Source organism: Clarias gariepinus, chromosome 2 (genome assembly GCF_024256425.1).
Source record: "Clarias gariepinus isolate MV-2021 ecotype Netherlands chromosome 2, CGAR_prim_01v2, whole genome shotgun sequence".
Taxonomy (NCBI): domain Eukaryota; kingdom Metazoa; phylum Chordata; class Actinopteri; order Siluriformes; family Clariidae; genus Clarias; species Clarias gariepinus.
This window is the reverse complement of record NC_071101.1, coordinates 26,677,391-26,699,206: the sequence shown is the minus strand read 5'-3', so window position 1 is coordinate 26,699,206 and position 21,816 is coordinate 26,677,391. Positions and strand designations below refer to the sequence as shown.

The 21,816-nt window shown below is 36.5% G+C and overlaps 1 protein-coding gene across 1 annotated transcript; it reads left to right on the top strand.

The window, feature by feature from the left end:
* Positions 1-546: 546 nt before the first annotated feature.
* Positions 547-21,453, top strand: nptna (neuroplastin a). The gene is made up of 8 exons (XM_053512822.1): positions 547-851; positions 11,605-11,773; positions 12,921-13,015; positions 17,327-17,460; positions 18,237-18,510; positions 19,812-19,833; positions 20,250-20,326; positions 20,425-21,453. Exons 1-7 carry the CDS (start codon positions 779-781, stop codon positions 20,308-20,310), a joined length of 828 nt encoding a protein of 275 aa, XP_053368797.1. The 5' UTR covers positions 547-778; the 3' UTR covers positions 20,311-20,326; positions 20,425-21,453.
* Positions 21,454-21,816: the final 363 nt, after the last annotated feature.

Sequence of the window (21,816 nt, the reverse complement as noted above, 5' to 3'; positions counted from 1 at the left end):
ACATGTAACTACCGCAAGCGTTCGGCAGGTGGCAGTATAGTAAGTGTTTAAAAACAAGACCTTGAGTTATCCTTGCCTTTAATTTACAGTCCATTGGCCTAATGGTCGCATAAATATCAGGAACAGCTCCATGTTTGATTATGCTTAATAATGTATTTAGTATTTATACTTTTGTGTGTTGACTTATAATAGGCTGTACTAAAAAAGAAAAGTATTCATATAGAGACCTGAAGAAATGTGTAATAAAAAGCAATTCAAAATACAATAGGCATAAAGTAATACATTATTTTCATTTTCGTCAGCCTGATAGTAATAACATAGATCTTTTAAATAGATAGAATAGATAGTTCCTTCCTATTTTAATATGATTTATCGTTTCGTATCTTTTTTCCCTAAACTGTTTATGAAATATTTATATTTGTGTAAATGCATACAAGTGATTATTTTGGCACCTTATTTAATAAATAAATAAATAAATAAATAAATAAATCAACCGTAATCCGTTCACGAGAGAAAGTATCGCGGGATTGTGCGAGAGCAGGCTGTTGGTGCGCTGCTGCGCTCTCGTGTTTCACAGCGGGTGGATGGAGCAGGTGCTCTCTGCTTACCGCGAGCTATTGCTAAGCGACCAGCCTTCTCAGTGACCTCGTTCAGGCTCCGCCGAGACTTCGCGCACTCGCTCCAACGAGCCTTTCTTTATCATCAGCTCCCCGCTAAACACGACGCAAGGTTTCACACACATAGGGACAGGTAGCCTGCCTGCCAGCCGAGACAGAGGATGTCTGGTCCGGGGAATGGAGTGATGCTGCTGCTCGGAGTGGCGGTGCTGCATGCGGTGTCTGCTATGATCGGTAACGCTTATTTATGATCTGTGTGAATTTCTTGTGGCTGCCAGGTTGTTTTTTCTTTTCTTTTGTTTTGTTTTGTTTTTTGGGGGTTTTTTTTGCACATGACATTCTCATACTGCTGCTGATAATGATGAGGATGATGATGAGGAGGAGGAGTTGTACGCTAAACCCGGCGACCCTTTTTCGTCAAGATACAAGATGCTTTTATGATAGTACCTTAATTTATTATAAAAAGGCAAATAACTATAAGCAACCGAACAAATATTTTATTTTAAAAGGTATCTGTAAATATAGTAAAGGTGTCTTTCGGGTTGAAATGAACAAACATTACGTCTCATGGATCCATATTAGACGCATAGATACCTGTGTTGAGATATGTACTATTTCCATACATCACCTGGGCATTAGAATATACTGTCCTCCAACAGTGTTAATCAAATATAACATACTTTAATGTTGAAAATGATGTTAAGATGGGACAAGTCCTTGCGCACAGGCGCCCTGCAGCACTGAAAATAGCAGCTCGATCTGCTGCATGGTGCTATTTATAGAGGCGCTGCAGCAGTTGGAGCATCCTCGAGGTGGTCCTCTTACAGCCTCCGGAGTGGACCATAAACGAGGATCATCAGCACCTCCGTTTTATTAAACTAGTCGTAAATTAACGAACTAACGCTGTAATTAGTAGACTAATGTGTGTCTGTGTGTGTGTGTGTGTGTGTGTGTGGCCGAAGAGGCATCTGGTGTTAAACCTGAGGAATGTGCTCAAGTGGCCTTTTTAGTCACAGACAGAGGACCAGCGCCACCTCTTCTAGTAATCGTCAGAAAGAAAGCACTAGGCTGGTTTCAGATCAGTGGAAATGCAGCTTGCAGCATCAGTCTAGAACATGGCCGCACAGTGTGACTGCATCATATAGCGGTACATACACTGGGAAACTGACGAGGGAAGACGGAGAAATTTGATCATTTGTGATAATTATTATGGAAAAAGCATATATTATATATCTGGAAGAATAATTATTTACTTGACCAACTGCAAAATGATTAAGATGTTTGCAGCTTTTCTGGTGACCTCATTTATACAACCCAAATGTCATCACACATTTTCCATGAGATCAGGTTGCAAAATTTTATTAGGTTGTTGGCACATTCTTTTCTTACAACACATTTAAACACAAATGCAATAACCTATTTAGCCCACAATCAAGGCTTTCTTTAGTCAATTTGATTAATTTTCAACTATATTGAAATATAGTGCTATGCCATATATAGTGCTATGCCCAATACTCAGAAGGCCTTTGTGAAAGAACCGTACAAGAAAGAAACAGGCCCTGTAGGCAAGGGCTTTGCAATTAATCGAATTTCGATTTCAATTTCGATTTCGGGTCTCAACGATCACAAAAATGGTGTAATCAAGGAAAAAAACGATTATTTACTTATTTTTTTAAAGTTTTTTTTGACCTGCGTTCTGACGCGCACCCGCACTTTCGCCCTTCCAGAAGCCCAAACTCTCTCACTCCATACTGTCAGCGAAGAAGTTGCGTATGTGGTATCTGATCGCATTTAGAGATCAGCGCGAGTGAAGATGGTAGAAAATGAGCAGCCACAGAAGTCTTTGGTCAACAAAAGAGGTAGAAGCAATTCTGTTGTTTGGGAACAGTTTGGATTCAAAGAAGCGGACGTGGATCAAAAACATTAGGTGCAAGATTTGCTACGCGGTTGTGTCGGCCCCGGTTGGTAACACCACAAATCTTTCTAACCATTTAAAATTTAAACACAGACCGACATATGACCAACTAATAAAGAAACAGAAAGAACGACAGCCATACAGTCATCAATTAAAGACACGCTCTTCAGTGCAACTCCGTATCCATTCAACTCAGAAAGGCACAAAAAAATAAAAGATGCCGTTGCATACTTTTTAGCCAAAGACATGTGCCCTATTAGCACGGTTGAGAACGAAGGATTTAGGAAAATTATAAATACTCTGGACAAGCGTTATGCTTTGTCATCTCTACACTATTTATAATAATTTTTTATTTATAATTTATTAATTATTTTATTTAATATTTATATTTTATTTATTGCTTGTTTTCAAAAGATTGTGGAAGTGCACTACATTGTTGATCTTGTTTGCCCTTATCTGTTTTATCTGTCTTAATCTGTTTTAAGGAGAATTCACTGCTCTGTTTAATAAATGCAACATATTTACAAAGTCAATAAGTAATCATGTAAAATAATCGTGATTATGATTTTTTCCATAATCGAGCAGCCCTACTGTGGGCCAGACACTTAAATTGGGGAAGTAGAAAATACAGAGGCGGAAGAGATAGATTTAAAACATAATATTAACAACAAATATTATAACCTAATATAATATCTAAACTTACAATGTACTAATAATACTTACTAATTTTATCTTATTTTATATTATTATTATTTATATTATTATTTATTTTATATTATTATAATTTTATTATTATTATTCTTTTCTAACCTTAATCAAGTAGAAAACTGTAGAAAACTCTACAAGAGCATAACCAAAGGGTGACGCCTACACACGTAGAGCAAGAAATAAGGAATTTGCAGACAGAGTGTAATGGAAAAAAGCGGAAAGTATTTTGCCAAACTAGCAGAGACGCTTAAAAAAAAGTTATAGAAATAACTTTCAGTTCCATTTTTTTTTTTCGGACACAGAGCACAGATGGTCAGACTTCTCTTTTTAAACCTAAAAAACAAAGGAATCAGCAATCAGTAATCAAATCCATTACTATCCCTTACTATCACTACTACAACTAACACTATCACTCTATATTATACTACATTATATGACATGTAATCTTGAGATCATGGGGGAAGAAAGAGAGAAGTGTAATAGAGATAAAAATTGGTAAATGTATTGTTTTAATGGATTTGAGCGTGCTGTGGACAGTTGGGGCATGGCTGTTGGCAGGAGAGTGGAGGGGTTGAGCCGTCAGCACTGGTGGTCAATACTCTAGTTAAAGAGGAACAAACCAAATTCTCTTTGAAAAAAGGAGAGTTTAATTTTTGGAGGTCAAATGAGACTGACCTAGATATGAATAAATAATAAATAAAAGTTGAGATAAAAGGAGGAAAGGTATGGAACTGGGAGCCTACCATAAAGGCATCTGTGATTCAGACTCCTGTTTCTGAAGCTGACTCCAGTCATGTGTACCTGATCTGACCTGCTATATACAGTATAGCACATGCAAATCTTACCCACATGACCTCGCCACTCTTCAGATCTGTATCACACACAAACAGAACTAAACACCACTATTTTCCTCATTGTTGAATAGATTACATGATTTGAATAATGTTTGCATGTAATTTATTACAGGCCATTTTATTTAAGTTTGTTCACTAATACATATAATACAATTCTGTGTTTAAAAGGATCCAAGCAGGGTAAATAGAGACAACACATGCATTATTTTTACATTTTTTTATGTGTTAAATAATTTGACTATTCTGCTAGTTCTGATCTTCAAAAAATATATTTAATTAAAAATAATAATAATGATAACAATAATAATAGCAATAAATTATCTCACTAAATTTATATTTCTGTGCCAGAGGAAAATAAATACGTGTGTAATAGGTAAGTCCTGGATAAAAAAAAAAAAAAAAACACATGCTAAGAAATTGCAAAATGATGTGACAGGCTCTAACCCATGTTTGGGAAGAAAAAAAAAAACCCAGTGTGTACATATACTTGTAGTAGTCTTAAGTAGGAATGTGTAACTTCATAATTATCTTCATATAAATACGAAGCGAAAATGACAGTCAGCATTTTTAAAAATCAATTAGGACCGTAGCCCTTCCACTAATTGTTCAGTATGCGTGATGTTGATCTTGTACTTCTATTCAGCAGTCAAAATACAGTGAAACCTTGGATTGCGAGTAACGCGTTTTGCGAGTGTTCTGCAAGACAAGGAAAGACTTATGAAAAATGAAGTCTTTGTTTACGAATACAGAGTATCATGTATCACGCATACTCTTTTTGTTTTGACGCCGAGCATCACATGATCACAACTAAGCCTAATTAAGTTTACTATAACACTGACCACGTGTGTGTGCACAAAACATATTTTATTTTGTGTCTGTATGCGTGTGTGTACAGCGCGCCTGTAAAGCAAAAGCAAATATTATTAGAGAGGTTAAAAATCCATTTTCTCTCTCTGCTCAAGGCTCAGCCTGCTCCTTGTGTCTGTGTGTGTGCACGTCATTGAACACCGTGCCACACACACACACACACAGACCCCTCCTACTTTCTCCTTTACAGACACACACACTCTTTCTCTCTGCTCTACACAGAAACACTGCTCTGTCGCGATTCTTTTTAAAGGTAAAGTGCAGGTTAATTTGTTTTATTTTTACTTTACAGCAGGTTTATTTCACTTTACAGGTGATTCCGTCAGTGTGTCGCTCAATCGAGTGTCATTAGAGAGATTTCTTGTTTATTTCTCCGATAAAACAGTGTTTCTGTTGTGTGCGCGCGTGTGTGAAAAGAGTGGAGGAAGGGCAACTGTGTAGACTGTGAGAGAGCTTACTTTAGATTCACACACACATACACAGCGCCTGCGTGCACAGACGGAAACACTTATCTGTCGGGATTTATTTGTATTTTTTTTTTTAAGGTCAAGTGCAGGTTAATGTGTTTTATTTTTACTTTATATTTTGTGTTAATTATTTTTATGTATTAATTTTTTTGGGCTGTGGAATGAATAATTTAAGTTTTCATTATTTCTTATGGGAAAAATTGATTTGGTTTATGAGTGTTTTGGAATACGAGTCCGCTTCCGGAGCGAATTATGCTCGTAATCCAGGGTTCCACTGTATGTTAAATGCACAAAATGCAATGAAAAATGTGATGTTGTGGTAATTTCCTAAATTTACACTCACCAGCCAGTTTATTATGTACACATTGCTTATACTGGGTTCTTGCAGAATTGCCCTAATTCTTCATAGCATAGATTCCTTAGAGATTTTGTTCCATATTGACATGATAGCATCACACAAGTTGCTATCATCAGCAACAATACTCAGGTAGGCTGTGGCATATTTACTATACTCAATTGGTACTTGTGCATTCAGAGAGGCTCTTCAACAGGATGTTTGATTTACTGTTGCCATGGTGTCACCTTGAATTCTCTGGGATTCACCCAGAGAATCTTTTAAAACGGTATGAACTTCAGCTAAACATCTTGATAATGCCTAAATGCAGTGAATTGCTACCATGTTATTGGCTGGTTGGTTATTTATGTTGACAAGCAGTGAAACAGGTGGACCTAATGGAGTGGCCATGAATGTATGTACCATGCCACCTATTCATTATAGATCCAGTTTCTAAAAAATGGAATACACTTTGTTTACAGTCTATGTTTTTAAGGCTGATTCAAAAGCATTTCTATGTATTTAAGAAGTTATAGGCTGGCGATTTTTATTTTACCTGCTAGATAATTGATCATTAATTCTGGCAGAATTTCAGTGCGCATGTAAATAGGAATTGTCTCCAATTCTCCACATTTTTTCCCTAGTAAATCAAGATTTCATATTTTGTAAGTAAAGTTAACACCATGAAATCAATTTCATGAACTAAAACATTTTTGATAAGAAATGCTGACTTGTAAGGGAGACAGGGAGGTGGTGGATGCAGAAACCTTTCTAATAAAAAAAAAAAGTATGGGAATTTGTTGAATGTTACCTTGGAAGAAGGCAAAGCTCCTAAATGTTGGATATTTCATAAATAGATCAAGTACTTTCCCAGATTTTTTTCCCTATTGGAACATTTTCATTTCTCCAAATGCAACAAGCCTCAACTCTCTGCTCATTTAGTTAATTTGACCAAAAGTACATTATTAGAGAATATGACTTACATTATTAAAGAATATGATATCTTCAGAGCTGTAGGGAAATGGCCTGTATTATTCCTATGAGGGTCTTCAAGTATCTTTAACAACATATTCTTAGAGTGTGCTTAAGGTTAACCTTCTGGATCTCATACTCACTAATACCGACTACCTGATTTACTTCCCAGCTAAATGTGCAACAAGGTAAATTCTGCACATTAATGTTTGCTGCCTTGAGAGTAGCGTCTATTTGGTTATGGAATATTGAGTGGTTAGGTGTGTGTGTGTGTGTGTGTGTGTGGAGGGGGTGCGTGGCTCCTATCCCTCCCTTCCCTGATGACATGGGTTCTACCTGTTCTGTTGGTGGAGGATGCTACTATGGAAACAGAGGTCATCTTTCAGAGCACACCCACACTAGAGTAGGTAAATATCTCAATGAAACATGGAACATCAAAGCATTCTAGATGAAGAAGCATTATTCAAGGTCATCGTGTTTCATCCATGAACTTTTATTCCTATTTTAATAGACATTGTCAAAGATTCTATGTCACAGAAGATTGGTAAAACCATTGACTTTACTGTGACGTTGTGGGTTTAGCTTTTCTTTTTTTTAAAGGTAGGGGGGGTTCATTTTCCAGCTATGTGATAGAACACTGAATATATGTCGAGCAACATTAAATATAAGACTAACAAAATAGTTTAAAAACATCTATATTTGTTAGCCTGACCTGTAGTTTTATCTGATATGTTTCTTTAATGGAATGTCCTAGACCAGTCAACCTGTTTAACCCACAGCCTTGAAAAAAATGTGAAAGACTTGGTGCTAACCACGAGGTTAGTATAGTGACTGTATCATCTTCTGAACATCTCGTTATTTCACAGTGCAAATTGAGATCACAGCCTTCATGATCCTAAAGCCAGTGGCTAGAAAACTATTGCATCACCTCAGGGATTGTCTGATGATAACACAGCTTGTCATCATGCAATTTACTACAGAGGATTCACGGATTTATGGGTGCAGTGACTGTAGAGTGCTGCTCTGTCCTGAATGCTTAATTTAACTGGATACTGGATAGTATATGTTGGACTTTGTTGTAGATGTCTATCAGATGTACAGCTTGCAGCAATACTACTGTACTAAAGATACAGTCTTTTCATAATGCCCAGAGAATACCACCAAAACTTGTTTAATGCTAGAATCCTACAGTGGGCAGATGGATGTCAAAACTGGACCACTGAGCAGTAGAAGAATGTGGCCTTGTGTGATGGATCATGTTTTCTTTCATATCAGGTGGATGGCTGGGTGCATGTGTCTCATTTATCTGCGCAATGGATAGCTTCATGATGCACTATGGGAAAATGCATTTCAGGAAAGACGACGTGATGCGCTCTACTCAGTATTCTGGTAAAAAAAAAAACCTTGGTCCCGACATTCATGTGGATGTTACTTTTATATGTAACGCCTACCCAAAATTTTTGCAGCCTGATGGCAAGACACTCTTTCAACAGGATATTGCACCCTGCTACAGTACACTGCAAAAATCATTTAGGACTGGTTTCATCCTCAATGGTTCGTCATTGCGGAACATGACAAAGAGTTCAAGGTGTTAACTTGGCCTCCAAGTTCCTAAGATCTAAAACTGATCGAGCTTCTATGGGGTGTACTGGACTAACTTGTCTGCTCCATGAAAGCCCCACCTTGCAACTTACAAGACTTGCAGGATCTGCTGCCAGATATTACAGTACACCTTTACAGGTCTTGTGGAGTCCATGTCTTGATGGTTCAGAATTGGTTTGGGTGTCACAAGAGGGACCAACACAATATTAGGCATTTAATATTATTGTTATGGCTAATTGATATATTCATAAAGGGCCAGTGTGGGTGCAAAAAAATGTTAATCAACACAATGGTCTCATTAAAATCCCTGAAAATAAGTGTTTATTGCCATATATATATATATATATATATATATATATATATTCTTTTTGAATGATTAATTGTAATTGGGATTGCTACATAATCATTTTGCAGAATAGGTTATAGTTACTAGCAGACAGTAAAAAACAAGTTTGCAAACAGTTTACATTTCAAAGAAGTATTAAGGCCAGGGTCAAAATGTCAGAAACAGTCCACTGTAGATATCAGTTAAAGGAAAACAGGCAAAGACTTGTCAGTGAGAGTGATTAACTAAAAGTGTTTTTTCCACATTAAGACAAAAATTGACTGGGTGGTCAGTAAACCTGCGAGCTGTATACCATAAAATGTGCATACGATAAACTAAAAAAAAATATGGGCACAGTCTTTTATAAGGGTACAATAAAAATGTCACATAGTTTATACAAGAGGTTTTCAACCTTTTTTCAGGCTTCTTAGTGGTCAGCTATTTTTATCTTAACCCATACAATATAAACAATGCATCTCACTAAAATATTTAGGACACCAAGCCAGATGCACTTACCTAATTAGAAATGTGGGCCTGTCTGCTCAGGACAGATCTCCTGTCTAGCTTCCACTGTGGTTCTTAAGGAGAGAGGGCTACATTCTTGTCTCGAGCAGCATTCAATTAGTTTCTCACCTGTTTCTTTATCTGATTCTGAGTTGTTGTTACTGTATGTTATAGAGAGCATTAACAATAAAACGTTTGGTTTCTTAGAGAGGCAAATTTACTTTTCCATCACTAACCGTGAGGCTAGGCCAACATGCCCGCTGTCTCATTTACCAATCCATCATGTTAAACTATGTAAATGCATTTTTTGTTTGTTGGCTAGCTCAGTAGCACTGTCGCTGCTCACTGCTGTCTTGTCTTGTGCTTCCTCCTGCTTGCTTTGAAGCATACCAAATGTTTTTTTGTGTCTTGTGGAGCTGCTGGCTGCTGGCTGGGCCATCATTTGTTGTACATTTGTTGTACATTGCATTCAGTTGTACACCCTATGGCAAAAAGTATAAGGACACCCAACCATTACACCCATATGTTGCTCTTTCATGAACAATATGTGCGGCCTGCACGTAGTCCTGAGCCCAACTCCACTGGATACCTTTGAGATGAACTGGAACATTGAATTTGTGGCAGGTCTTGTCACCTAGCACCACTGCCTTAACTTATAAATGCTGTTCTGGCTAAATGGGCATCTGTAGACACTTCTATTCAAAACCTAGTCTTAAGTCTTCCCAGTAGAATGAAGGTTGTAATGGCAGCAAAATTTAGATGAACTTTGGTTTGGCATTTGTTTTAGCTGAGTCATAATAATATGGGCTCCATTAAGATTTAATGATTAACAGACACTATATCTAGATACACATCTACTTCATCTTTGTGGCTGATAAAAGTATATACTTACGAATTAGGTGAAAGCTCTAACACATTCAACACGCAGGAGTATGTGAAATGTGTACTATAGTTTAAAGTAATTTCGAGAAAAGTCTAGAACAGAACATCCTACACATTATCTCAGCATTCTAGCAGTTTTGTTGTGTGGTTGTATTAAATAGTTGATGCGTTATTATATAATAGTTGATGCATTCATTTGTAACATTTATTCTTCAATTTTTTTTGTTCTCCTGATATTTTATGTATTTGATAATAGCTACAAGACATTAGCTTTTTTTATTATTAGTGTTCAGAATGTGACAATGAGTTTATCATTACAGCTTACTAAAAATGTTTTCACTGCACATAGTAAACCAACATAATTTACCAGCTTATTTCTTGTCATTTGGTGGCAATAATTGTTACAATCATCACATAATTTGCTCTGGTCTTACATCAAGATAAAAAAAAAAGAAATTGTTTATAACAAATAAATTCCACATACTGTAAATTAATATTAAAGAACAGTTTTAATAGTATGGTGCTTGTGAGGATTTACTGTAATTATTCATTAATCATCAGTTAAGGCGTAAATCTGGTGAGGTTTGCTGTGGTTTCAATTATAATTTACATTTTGGGAACTGCAAGCACTTAAGTTTTTTAGATAATATCAGAGGCAAGTTCAAACAAAAACAATAACGTTTTAAGAAGGCAGAATTTCTGACAATCTCTGGGTTCAATCGGGAAGAGCTACATTCAGGTACAATATGTTGTGTACATCTGATCAGCATCTGATCAGCAGTGGAAAGAACAACATTCAATGAAACGGCTAAACTACCTCAACGTTTCCTCAGGTTAGAAGTTAAGCGAAACATGCTTTGTACTGTATATGAGGCAAGAGGTGTTCAACCTCTTCTGTTGTAGCATTGGAGACAGTAGCGGATTGTAGCGGAGTAAGAGTAATGTTTCTTCTTTACAGATCTACTCAAGTAAAAGTAAAAAGTATGGTGCAGTTGAACTTCTCATGGAAGTACAATTTCCATTTACATATACAAGTTACTCAAGTAAATGTAGCGGAGTAAATGTAACTCATTACTATCCACCTTTGCACCTGATTATACCCATAAGAGGAGAGGCTATTCCCAAACTGTTGCACAAAGTTGCCACAAACTGAAGCACAAAATTGTATAGGACATTTTGGAAGCCCAAAGCTGTTAAAGCTTGACAGTGCTTTTGAGCACAAAATGTGGTCCATAAATGGTTTGCCAAGGTTGGAATGGAAAAACCTGAATGGACCAAAAATGTCAAAGTAAACAAAAATGTACATGCCTTCTTATAAATAACATCTATCTATCTATCTATCTATCTATCTATCTATCTATCTATCTATCTATCTATCTATCTACTGTATCTATCTAGCTATTTATCTATCTAGCTATCTATCTACTACAGATTTATACTGTAGTTAGCATAAATCCCTTTAAATGTCATTTTAGTATCTCTAAGATTAATTAATATGGTTATCTTAATACAATTTTAATACAATGGAGCACTTTCTATTGTCTTTTCATTTTTTAGACCCATCAATCAATGCGTCAGACCACCTCACCCTACCAGCAGAACAGGGACCATCAGTTACACTGCAATGTAACCTGACTTCCTCCTTGAGCCCCCAACAAAGCTACTGGATGAAGAATGGAGAGGAGATCCAAGGGACACGGGCAGAGCAGAGGGCTATTGAGTACACGTAGGCATTGCCCACTATGACATATATCACTTAAATTATGACAGCATATTTAATGAATGGTGTATTTTTTGTAGAGATGCAATGATGACCCGTTACCGTGATCAGGATATTATTCCATGGCAATTGCACACACAATCCCAAGTGGCAAAACAGAAAGATATTCTTTCAATCATCTAGAGTTTGAGGGCCATGACATGAGATCTCAGGGAAGAGGGGTGTACTTATATTTCAGTTGTAGCGACACTAGCCAATCATGCGTGTCAGTCCTAACAATGCATGTGCAGCAGTTCAAAAATCTCTCATTTCAAAGGAAGCATGTGATCCTTCATCCTGCCTGTTAAATTTATATTTTTTGCTGAATTCTATTTGTACTAAAAAGCTAAGCCTTTGAACCCAAAGTCCTATAACCTTTTTAAGAACATTTTTAAGTTTTTTTTTTATTTAAATGTCCATGATTTCTTTTGGACATATTGACATTTTCATTGAAGTTTCATATTGGCCAACCCCAATAATCTTGATTTGACTGGAAACTATTAGCAAATTCATTTGGGCAAAATAAATAAATGAAGAATTTATGAGAAAATATAATTCTCGATTCTTAAATGAACAGGTAATCCATCCTCATTTGGGTGATAGCAGACAGCAGGGATTGATCTGCTGTCATACTGTGTGTTGGGTGGCTGAAAGTTCAATATAACAGATAATGTCTTTAAGTTAAGATGGAGTCCAGTTCATTATTGAAAGCTCAGGTAGACTGTAGGAAACTTCACTCCATTCACAAGTTAAAAAATAAAATTCATCTAGTTTATATAATTTGTCATAATTCCAAATGATTTTCTTTATCCTAAAGTGAAATATTTCTCTTTTGATGAGAGTGTTTTTTTTTCCAGGATGACAGTGTTTATATCCACAATACTCAATGGCTCAACTAAAGGTTTAAAATAGAGTTTATCTAATTTATGTTACATTTTTCGGGTTTTTCCAATTTAGATCACCTTTTATTTGACAGATATAAATATTTGACTTACATTAATGCTGTCACTGAATGCAGTCACTAAAAACTCCAGCTCACAGAGTTTGCAGTTGAGGACAAGTGATAGCACCCTATATCATTGATGAATTTAATGAATTTATTTTAAATATACAGAATCACTCGACCAAGGGCAGATGATGCAGGGGAGTATATGTGTGTATACGAATTTCCTTTGGATCCTGCTGCCAATGCCACCATTGAAGTGAAAGGTAGGACTTTTTTATGTTTTGTCAAACATTTAATAGATTTTATATCCTTTTAAAGATATATGCCGACCTATACTGTTTTTCTCTGTATGGATTAAACAAGGATTCCAAAAGTTATTTCACTAGTTAATACGTATAGTGCACCTTTATGTGTTTTAAAGAGGTCTAATTTCAAATGGGTCACGCTGAGTCAGCATATTTAAATGGGCAACACTTCTGATGTCCTTTTTAACAATGGGTTTGCCATATGGCGCTTTTATATAATTAGCACTAGAAATCATCCTAATTACATGTTTTTGACTCATGTTATGGCAGACAAGCAACAAAAGCTGAAAATCATGTAACTCAGTCAGCATAAAGAGACTGAAGGACAAAGTCATGAAACAAGGTGGTAAAATAGAGGCCATGATGACTGTGCAGGATTATTAGCTCTTCTGCAGTCTCCTTAAAGGGGTCATACGGTCCTACATGCACTTATGCACATGCAGTTTGGACTGAAATGCGTGTTAGGAGAGTGCGTACACAATCACTCTACAATGATAAAGAGCCGCCCAGTGATTTCTTTTTATTTATTAAAATAAGATGCCCCTTCTGAAATCAGGCCAATCTCAAATGCCTGTGGGTGTGATGCCACACCGACAGATGCCGCTCCTACTATAGTTGATTGACACTGGTGTTTTAGCATAGACCCGAGTGAGAAGAGCTGTCAGCCATTGTTTCGACGCTGGAGCAAAATGTCGCCTAAGCGAGTGTGATGTACAGTTGTTGGGTGTAATAGCGAACACAGCAGTCGTCATTCACTACTGAGATCTGAGCCGCTGAGGACGCAGTGGCTGAATTTTGTTTTTGAAGCTAGCGTCCCCGCCGATCTACCTAAATGCGTTCATGTTTGCGCTAATAATTTTTCACTAGACTGCTTTATAAACGAGGGTCAATATAAAGCAGGTTTTGCTTGGAAGCTGCTCCTAAAAAAGGGATCTGTACTAACGCTTGGTGTTCACCAGGCTCAGTGAGTGTAATTTCTTTTTCTATGAATCTTTGCGGATCGCCTTTTCTAATAATCACGATGAATGCAGAATGTAAGTTAACTTACACTTTCATAGACCATGGCTATGTCGTCTTCTCTATGTATATGCGTCTCTATATAATCCCTAATTGCACGTTTATAATAAACAATGCATTAAGGTGATTGTCTAGTTGCAAACTGTGTACGTAGTCGGAAAACTATATTATGCTTACCTTTATAACGGTGTCTGTCAATGATTAAGAAGTCATGTAAACACATCAGTAAACACATCGCGTTCGTATCTCTTTTAGTACGCTACTTACCCTGTGTTAGCTTCTCCGCTTTTTTTTGTCGTTGCTCGCGGCAGCAAAACAGCCCGTTAATTCATGCCCATGCAGTGATGAGAAAGACAAACGAGTTGATTCTTTTAATTTCTGCGTTGTCAGGCGATATTACAAACTTTCGGGTGGGTTCCGTACTTAAATCAAACCAAAAACTTCCTAAGAAAACAGGCTCAGGCTCTATAATCCAGTTTATCTCACATTTTCGCGTTTTCGCACTTTGGACTGTATTACCCACAAAGCATTGCCCGCACTGGACTACACTCCCGTGGCTATACCCCACGTGTGTTGTGAAGACACGGCCCACAGGACTGGGGGGCGGGCTCAGCAGAGGTCGTTATTATTTAAAGGAGCATGTACTAAAATAGGTTGCTGAGAACAGAGCTACTTTTTACCAGGTAAAAGTAGTGGGTTTTTTTACACAACCATTGAGAATTTTTAATTAAAGTATATTACAAACTTTTTATTAGGACCCTAAAGAATCATATTAACTTATGAAAAATGGGACTGGATGACCCCTTTAATGTTTCTACCGTGATTGCTTCAGACAGTATAGAAACAGTGAAGTGTGCCATAAGATGCCATTTATATTAGGCTTTTGACATATTAGGCTACATTTTGTAGTGTATTTACTGTTTTGTATTATCTACTGTGTAGATTAATGTCTAATCTATTATTAAAACCTGAAAGGATAGTACTAGCAGCTACCAGCCTCCTGCCTTAAGTCTCCTAGGCTAGGTGAGTGAAGGGGTGGGGCTGTTAGAAGCATGAGCACCGTTGCGGCATCCTTAGCGCTAATGGATCATGGGCTTCAACCCACGTTATAAAAGCAGGGCAGGAAGTGTAGCTTGTGGTTTGTTCTGGTCCGGTCCGGTCCAGTCTGGTCCTGTCTGCTTGATATCGCGCTGAGGATCCGAGGAGCAGAGTTGTGGGGCGGACGCTACAAACCCAGAAAAGTGTCATGCGAACGGGGCGATGTAATGCACCAACGACACTCAAAATCCCGCACAGAGCCAGCCTTCATGATTCTGTCGCTCAAAAGGAAAAAGCCCGCTACACATCTGCCGTTCCCTGCTGGAAAAGCCGCCCAGCCATTGGACGTCAAGAAGGGACTCCCACCTGAAGCCGCACCCAATGGAGAGCTGGCAGCGGCCGTCTGGCCAGGTCAGCAGGAAGAAGAGTGCACATGGGACACGCAGGAGCTGCTGCCCACACGAGCCCACTTTGCCACTCTGCCCACATGCCAGCTGGGCACACCTTCCTATACTTTTCTTCCCTTTCTTTTCGCCCTCCTTCCTTAAACAATTTCCTTTGCTTTTTTTATAAATACTTTTCCCCACAAGACCCCGCCTCGTGTCCATGTTTGAGGTGCTTCAATGCCATAGCATGGGCACATAACAGGACAACAAAGTCAAGATTCAGTGAGGTGTACTTGTGAATAAGTGGGTTCTCAGTAAAAAGCTAATGCAATTCTAGACGTAAATAAATGGCGTAATGCATCTGGTTGCCAAAACAATGTAAGCCGTAATTAAATTTTAGGTAATCCAACAAGATTTCTAAATGTGCAGTTTTTTTATTTGGCTAGGCAGTGTACAGGAAATTGTAATGCAGTGTCAAATGGTGGTTTGTCCAAGGATTGGGAACAAAATGGTTCCTTTCCTCATGTGAGTGGCATTCTGACCTCATTGTAGCACTATGCAGATTTTCATCAGGCTAAATAATAATATAATTGAATTTTGACTAGAAATATAGCAGACTTGTTTCTCTTCTTAAAAAAATTCAGTCAGCTGAAAGTCTGCTGTAGTTTAAAATATGATAATATACAAGATATGAAATACAATGATCTTTGATGACAATTAGTGTGTATATACAGTATATCCAGTAATTACAGTATTCTTTAGCACAAATATTGGATGTACTGCAACAAACGTTACACTAGGGCTGTGCAATTAATAGAATTTTGATTATGGGTCTCAACGATCACCAAAATGGTGTAATCTAGTAAAACAATTATTCACTTTATTTTGACCTGTGCATCCGCACTTTCGCCCTTCCAGAAGCCCGAACTTTCTAACTCTATACTGTCAGCGAAGATGTGGTATCTGATCGCATTTAAAACTCAGCGCAAGATGGCAGAAAAAGAGCAGCCACAGAAGTCTTTGGTCAACAAAAGAGGTAGAAGCAATTCTGTTGTTTGGGAACAGTTTGGTTTCAAAGATGCGGACATGGATCAAAAACATATTAGGTGCAAGATTTGTTGTGGCACCGGTTGTGGCGGCACCGGTTGGTACAAATCTTTCTAACCATTTAAAATTTAAACACAGACAGACATATGACCAACTAATGAAGAAACAGAAAGAACACGAGCAAACCCCACAACATCCACGGCAACACAGTCATCCATCAAAGACACGCTCTTCAGTTTTAGCCAAAGACATGTGCCCTATTAGCACGGTTATGAACGAAGGATTCAGGAAAATTATAAATACTCTGGAGAAGCGCTATGCTTTGCCATCTCGACACCATTAATAATAATTTGTTATTTATAATTTATTTATAATTTTGTTTAATATTTATATTTTATTTATTACTTGTTTTCAAAAGATTGTGGAAGTGCACTACATTGTTGATCTTGTTTGCCCTTATCTGTTTTATCTGTCTTAATTTGTTTTAAGGAGAATTCACTGTTCTGTTCAATAAATGCAACATATTATCAAAGTCAATGAGTAATTGTGTAAAATAATCGTGATTTCAATCATGACCAAAATAATTAAGATTATGATTTTTTCCATAATCGAGCAGCCCTACGTTACACATAGGTTATTGTAAAGCTAAATTAAATGACAATATTAAAATATTTCATACTTTAAAATAAGCAAATAATTGTGTTATAGGTATATTCAAAATAAGGATTTTGTGGTGACTGCGCCTTTATGTCCTTTATGTCCTTTTGTCTTTCTCCTCTAGCTGCTCCAGACATCACAGGACACAAGCGCAGTGAGAATAAAAATGAGGGAGATCGCGCTGTTCTTTACTGCAAGTCTGTTGGCTACCCTCATCCTGTCTGGTCCTGGCGCAAGTTGGACAATGGTGGCTCTTTTGTATGTTTCACTGTTATTACAGCATACAGTATAAACTCTGTTCTTCCCAAGCTCATTATGGCAGTCATTTTTTATTTGCTTAGAATTATAACCACTTAAAACCCACCGCATCACACAGTTGCAACAAATAAAAAGCCTATGACTTTGATGTAATAATGATGATCATGATGTCGGGAACTGAATAACAGAGCCATCAAACCACACTGACTTCCATTACGTAAATAAATTTAATAATATTAATGCCATTACATAAATAATGCAGCCTAAATCTGGCACAGTCATTTTCTTTAAATCCCCCTGAAGCAGGATGTAATTTCTGTTGCTGTGTTTTTTCTTGTGAAAGACATCAGGCTAACCAGGGTCTAACTACATAAATTTTTCAAAGACACTTTTTATTCTGTCAATACAAAAAGCTGCCTTCATTTTGTTTACATTCATAACTGATGTTCTATGCTTATGGCTTGTTTGTTGCCCTTACTACTGTTTTGTATAAGGATTAGTTTTAGCCTGAAAGATTTGCTACTGGTAAACACAATTGCAGTTTTAAGTACTGTATGTCTCTGAATCTTTTAGAAATTTTTTTTTTATCTAAAAAGGTCAGGCTTTGGATTATTGACTGCAATAAGAGAAACTTATGAATTCAAGTGTTATACGAATGAGGACAGTCTTGCTCTGATTAGTCCATCTGCATTTTGACACACAAGGTGCAACCCCATAATTACTGACTCTCTATTAAATCACACTGCTATTAATCATCCACTTAAATCACCTTGCAGGAGATTGACAACTCCTCTGGCCGCTTTTTCATCAGCAACAAGGACAACTACACAGAGCTGTCCATTATTAAGCTAGACATCGAGTCCGATCCTGGAGAATACGAGTGCAACGCCACTAATATTGTTGGCACATCTCGCATGACCTCCGTGCTTCGTGTGCGGAGTCACCTGGCTCCCCTCTGGCCCTTCCTGGGCGTTCTTGCTGAAATCCTGATCTTGGTCCTCATCATTGTCATCTACGAGAAGCGTAAGAAGCCTGATGATGTTCCTGATGGTGAGTGAATATGTGAAAGCAGGCTTACAATCTTAAAACAGTTTTGTACTCACACATTATGTTTGACTAGATGAGCATTCAATTTTGCATATCTGGGTACGCATATGATAAATTGCCATTTAATATTAAATATATACATTTACGTTTACATGTAAGCTGCTTTGCATGATCAAAACCCTGGGGACTTTCCTGTGACTGATTTGACTTCAATGTCCTTACAGCCATACAGTGTTTCTTTCATGGAACTGATATTGATACGGTCTCACACTTAATAATTTAGTTAAAGGAAATCCATCACACACACACACACACACACCACTTACAGACACAAATGAGTTCACTCAACTGGTTTTAATATGACTGGAGAAATGTCCACATTAAATAACTGATGCTGCTGAGGTAATTGTAGAAAAGCTCCATTTTCACTTTTAAATCATTTTAAATTATATAGCACAGTTAGATTGTTTAAAACCAGAAATGAAATGCATGCGCCCTTTCTCTATTTGGTGGCTGGATTTAAATGGGTCTAACTACGGTTAAATTGTGCAGGATTGCTGTTGAATAGCGCCATCTCGTGGCTATTTTTTTAATAGATTATTTCTAGTGCATCATAAAGTGATAGTCCTTAAAGTTTATAGATATCATACTATAACACACCTTTCTCTCTCTGATTTGCATAACCTAAACCACTGGGTGGTAAGTGAGAGAACCTGCATGGTGTTTACATTTGCTGTCAAACCAAATATCTTCTACTATTTTGCATTATGTTTTGTGGCTTTAATCCACTGTTTTTGCTTGTATTTGAAAAAAACTCTTCATTGTTTGTGCTTTGCATTTAAACTGATATCATGTGGACTTTATTTTATTCACATACATTTTCAAATGTATTATTTATGTTGACACGAGCATGACATTGCTACATGCTTTACATTAGGCCATCATCATTCGATTTAAGTGTTTGTAAGAGAGTTAGAGAAAATCATTCGCGTAAACTCTTAATGCAAATGTGTCATTATTATCATACCATTAAAAGCATTGTTTAGATGATCGAAAAATAGCATTTGTTTTTGTCTTTTAATGTGAACATTATGTTATGGTTTTACTAACATGTAACCCACTCTATTATCTATCTAAAAAAGAATAATGAATGATAGTGTGCATGATTGACTCCAGTGCATTAGAACATTCCTTATATGCTCTAATGCTTTTAGATCTGTAATAGCCTTTGTTTTTAAGACTTTTCATTCCCAAAAATAATTGTCTAACATGGTTATTATTTTGTTTTCTTAATCCTGCACAAGATGATGAATCAGCTGGGCCAATGTAAGTATCAGACAACACATTTGCATTCATATATCAATAGCTAGTTTAATTAATAGTGTGTGCGCAACTTGTTTTAAAAGCAAATTTTATATATAGCACTAGGTGCAATGACATTTTTCTTTATTATTATATTATTACATCATGCTCAAAATGAACTGTTCTGTACATACCAACTTCATGTCTTATAAACTAAGCTAAGGGTCTATTTTTATATTTTAATGTTTGACAGTTTTTATAATATTAATATGCCGAACACCAGTGAAATATTGGCGCAGATCTTTATAATTATAATTTTTACGTTATGTGTTCCTTTACACTTCTTCTCAAGGCACTTGTTTTAAGTAAAGAATTTGTTAAGACATTGTAATACAGTAGTCTTGTATGGCTGATTGACCTGCTGCTGTGATGTTTTCCAGGAAAACTAATTCAACTAACAATCACAAAGACAAAAACCTACGTCAGAGGAATACAAATTAAACCAACCATTAGTACAGTAAGTAACACAAGCTATTTACAAACCTTAAAAGTAATAACAATAATAATACCATTGACACTTGCTGTTATAAAACGTGTTTTAATTTTTTTTTTCAGATGAAGACATTCACATCATGACCATATGAACGTAACACAAAGGAGTTCAATGTTTAAGAAAGTATATATTAATGTTAAGAATTAATTGGTGAGATTAAATATACATGACTCAAGGCATGCCTTATGAATGTGATGGCAAGAGGATGTCTGATGAGAAATATTATTAATAACTGTGTAAATATTATGAACATTTTATTGCATGATTGTGTTGCTTTCAATATTTATCTTTTATTCACAATGCCTTTACTTTTTCATGCTAAACAATAAGAGATATGTAGTGCATGCAATATATTAACCTGCTGTTTGAGAAGATCTGTTTTGTTTGTGTATTTCAGAGTAGCACCATGTAGATAATATTTATATTTCAGGCAAATCAACCACCATGTTTATGGTATGACAGTTTTTTAAAGTTTATCATTTCACTGAATACCTTTTGGTATTGTGGCTTATCATCTTTAGTTAACTTTATTGAAGTCATAGGTTTCAATAATGGATAAGGGCTTTGCAATGTCCTGTAATGTTTCATTTCTACATATGTTATACATCAATTATTTTTATGTACGTAACATGCCATTGAAAATAATCAAAGTTAGCTGAATGTTGTTCATTCTGATGCACAAAGTGTTCAGATGAATTCTGAATTGATAATGTCATTTTCTAATTCTAAACCTTATCTATCTATGACTCAGCTTTTTACATATGCATACTATACAGCATGGCTTTTATCCTATGCAATATTTGTTCATAAAATATCTAAATATATATATATATATATATAGTAGATTAAGGATTTTTTTACTATTGGCATTTGGTTGTGCGTTAAAGCTTTAATATGCTAGGTTTGACATTCATAGCAAAGTGCACTGTTCAAACTAAGATCCCTGGAAGAATTTAGCTTTACACAACACCCCTCCATCTGCATGAGCTCTCTGGCAGTGCAGGGGCCCTACTTCACAAACAAAAGAAAGTCAGGAAAAGTGAAAGACACTTCCATATCATTTTTAACAATTAAACATTCTAATGTGATCATTCAGTGACTGTTGGGTTTTATTTGTTTGATTTAAATGTAAAAACTGTAGAATGTGTAAAGTTATTTTTGTCTTTAGACTTTATGTATCCCTGTTCAAACAGCCTGGCCTAAACAGGTGCCATTTTAGAAGGATGCATCAAGCAAAGATTTAGAAAATTAAGATTTAAAATAAATGGAGCTAAGTTTAGAACCCTTCAACACATTATTAAAAAAATTGTAAGGATATTGCTGACCTGTCACCCAGCAAACATTCGTCTGATAGCGATGTCGAGTCCCCGGCTAAAAATAGGCGATAGGACGGGCGTAATTGGTAAGAATATGTGACATAGAACATTTCCTAAAAGTACATTTAAAGATGTTTT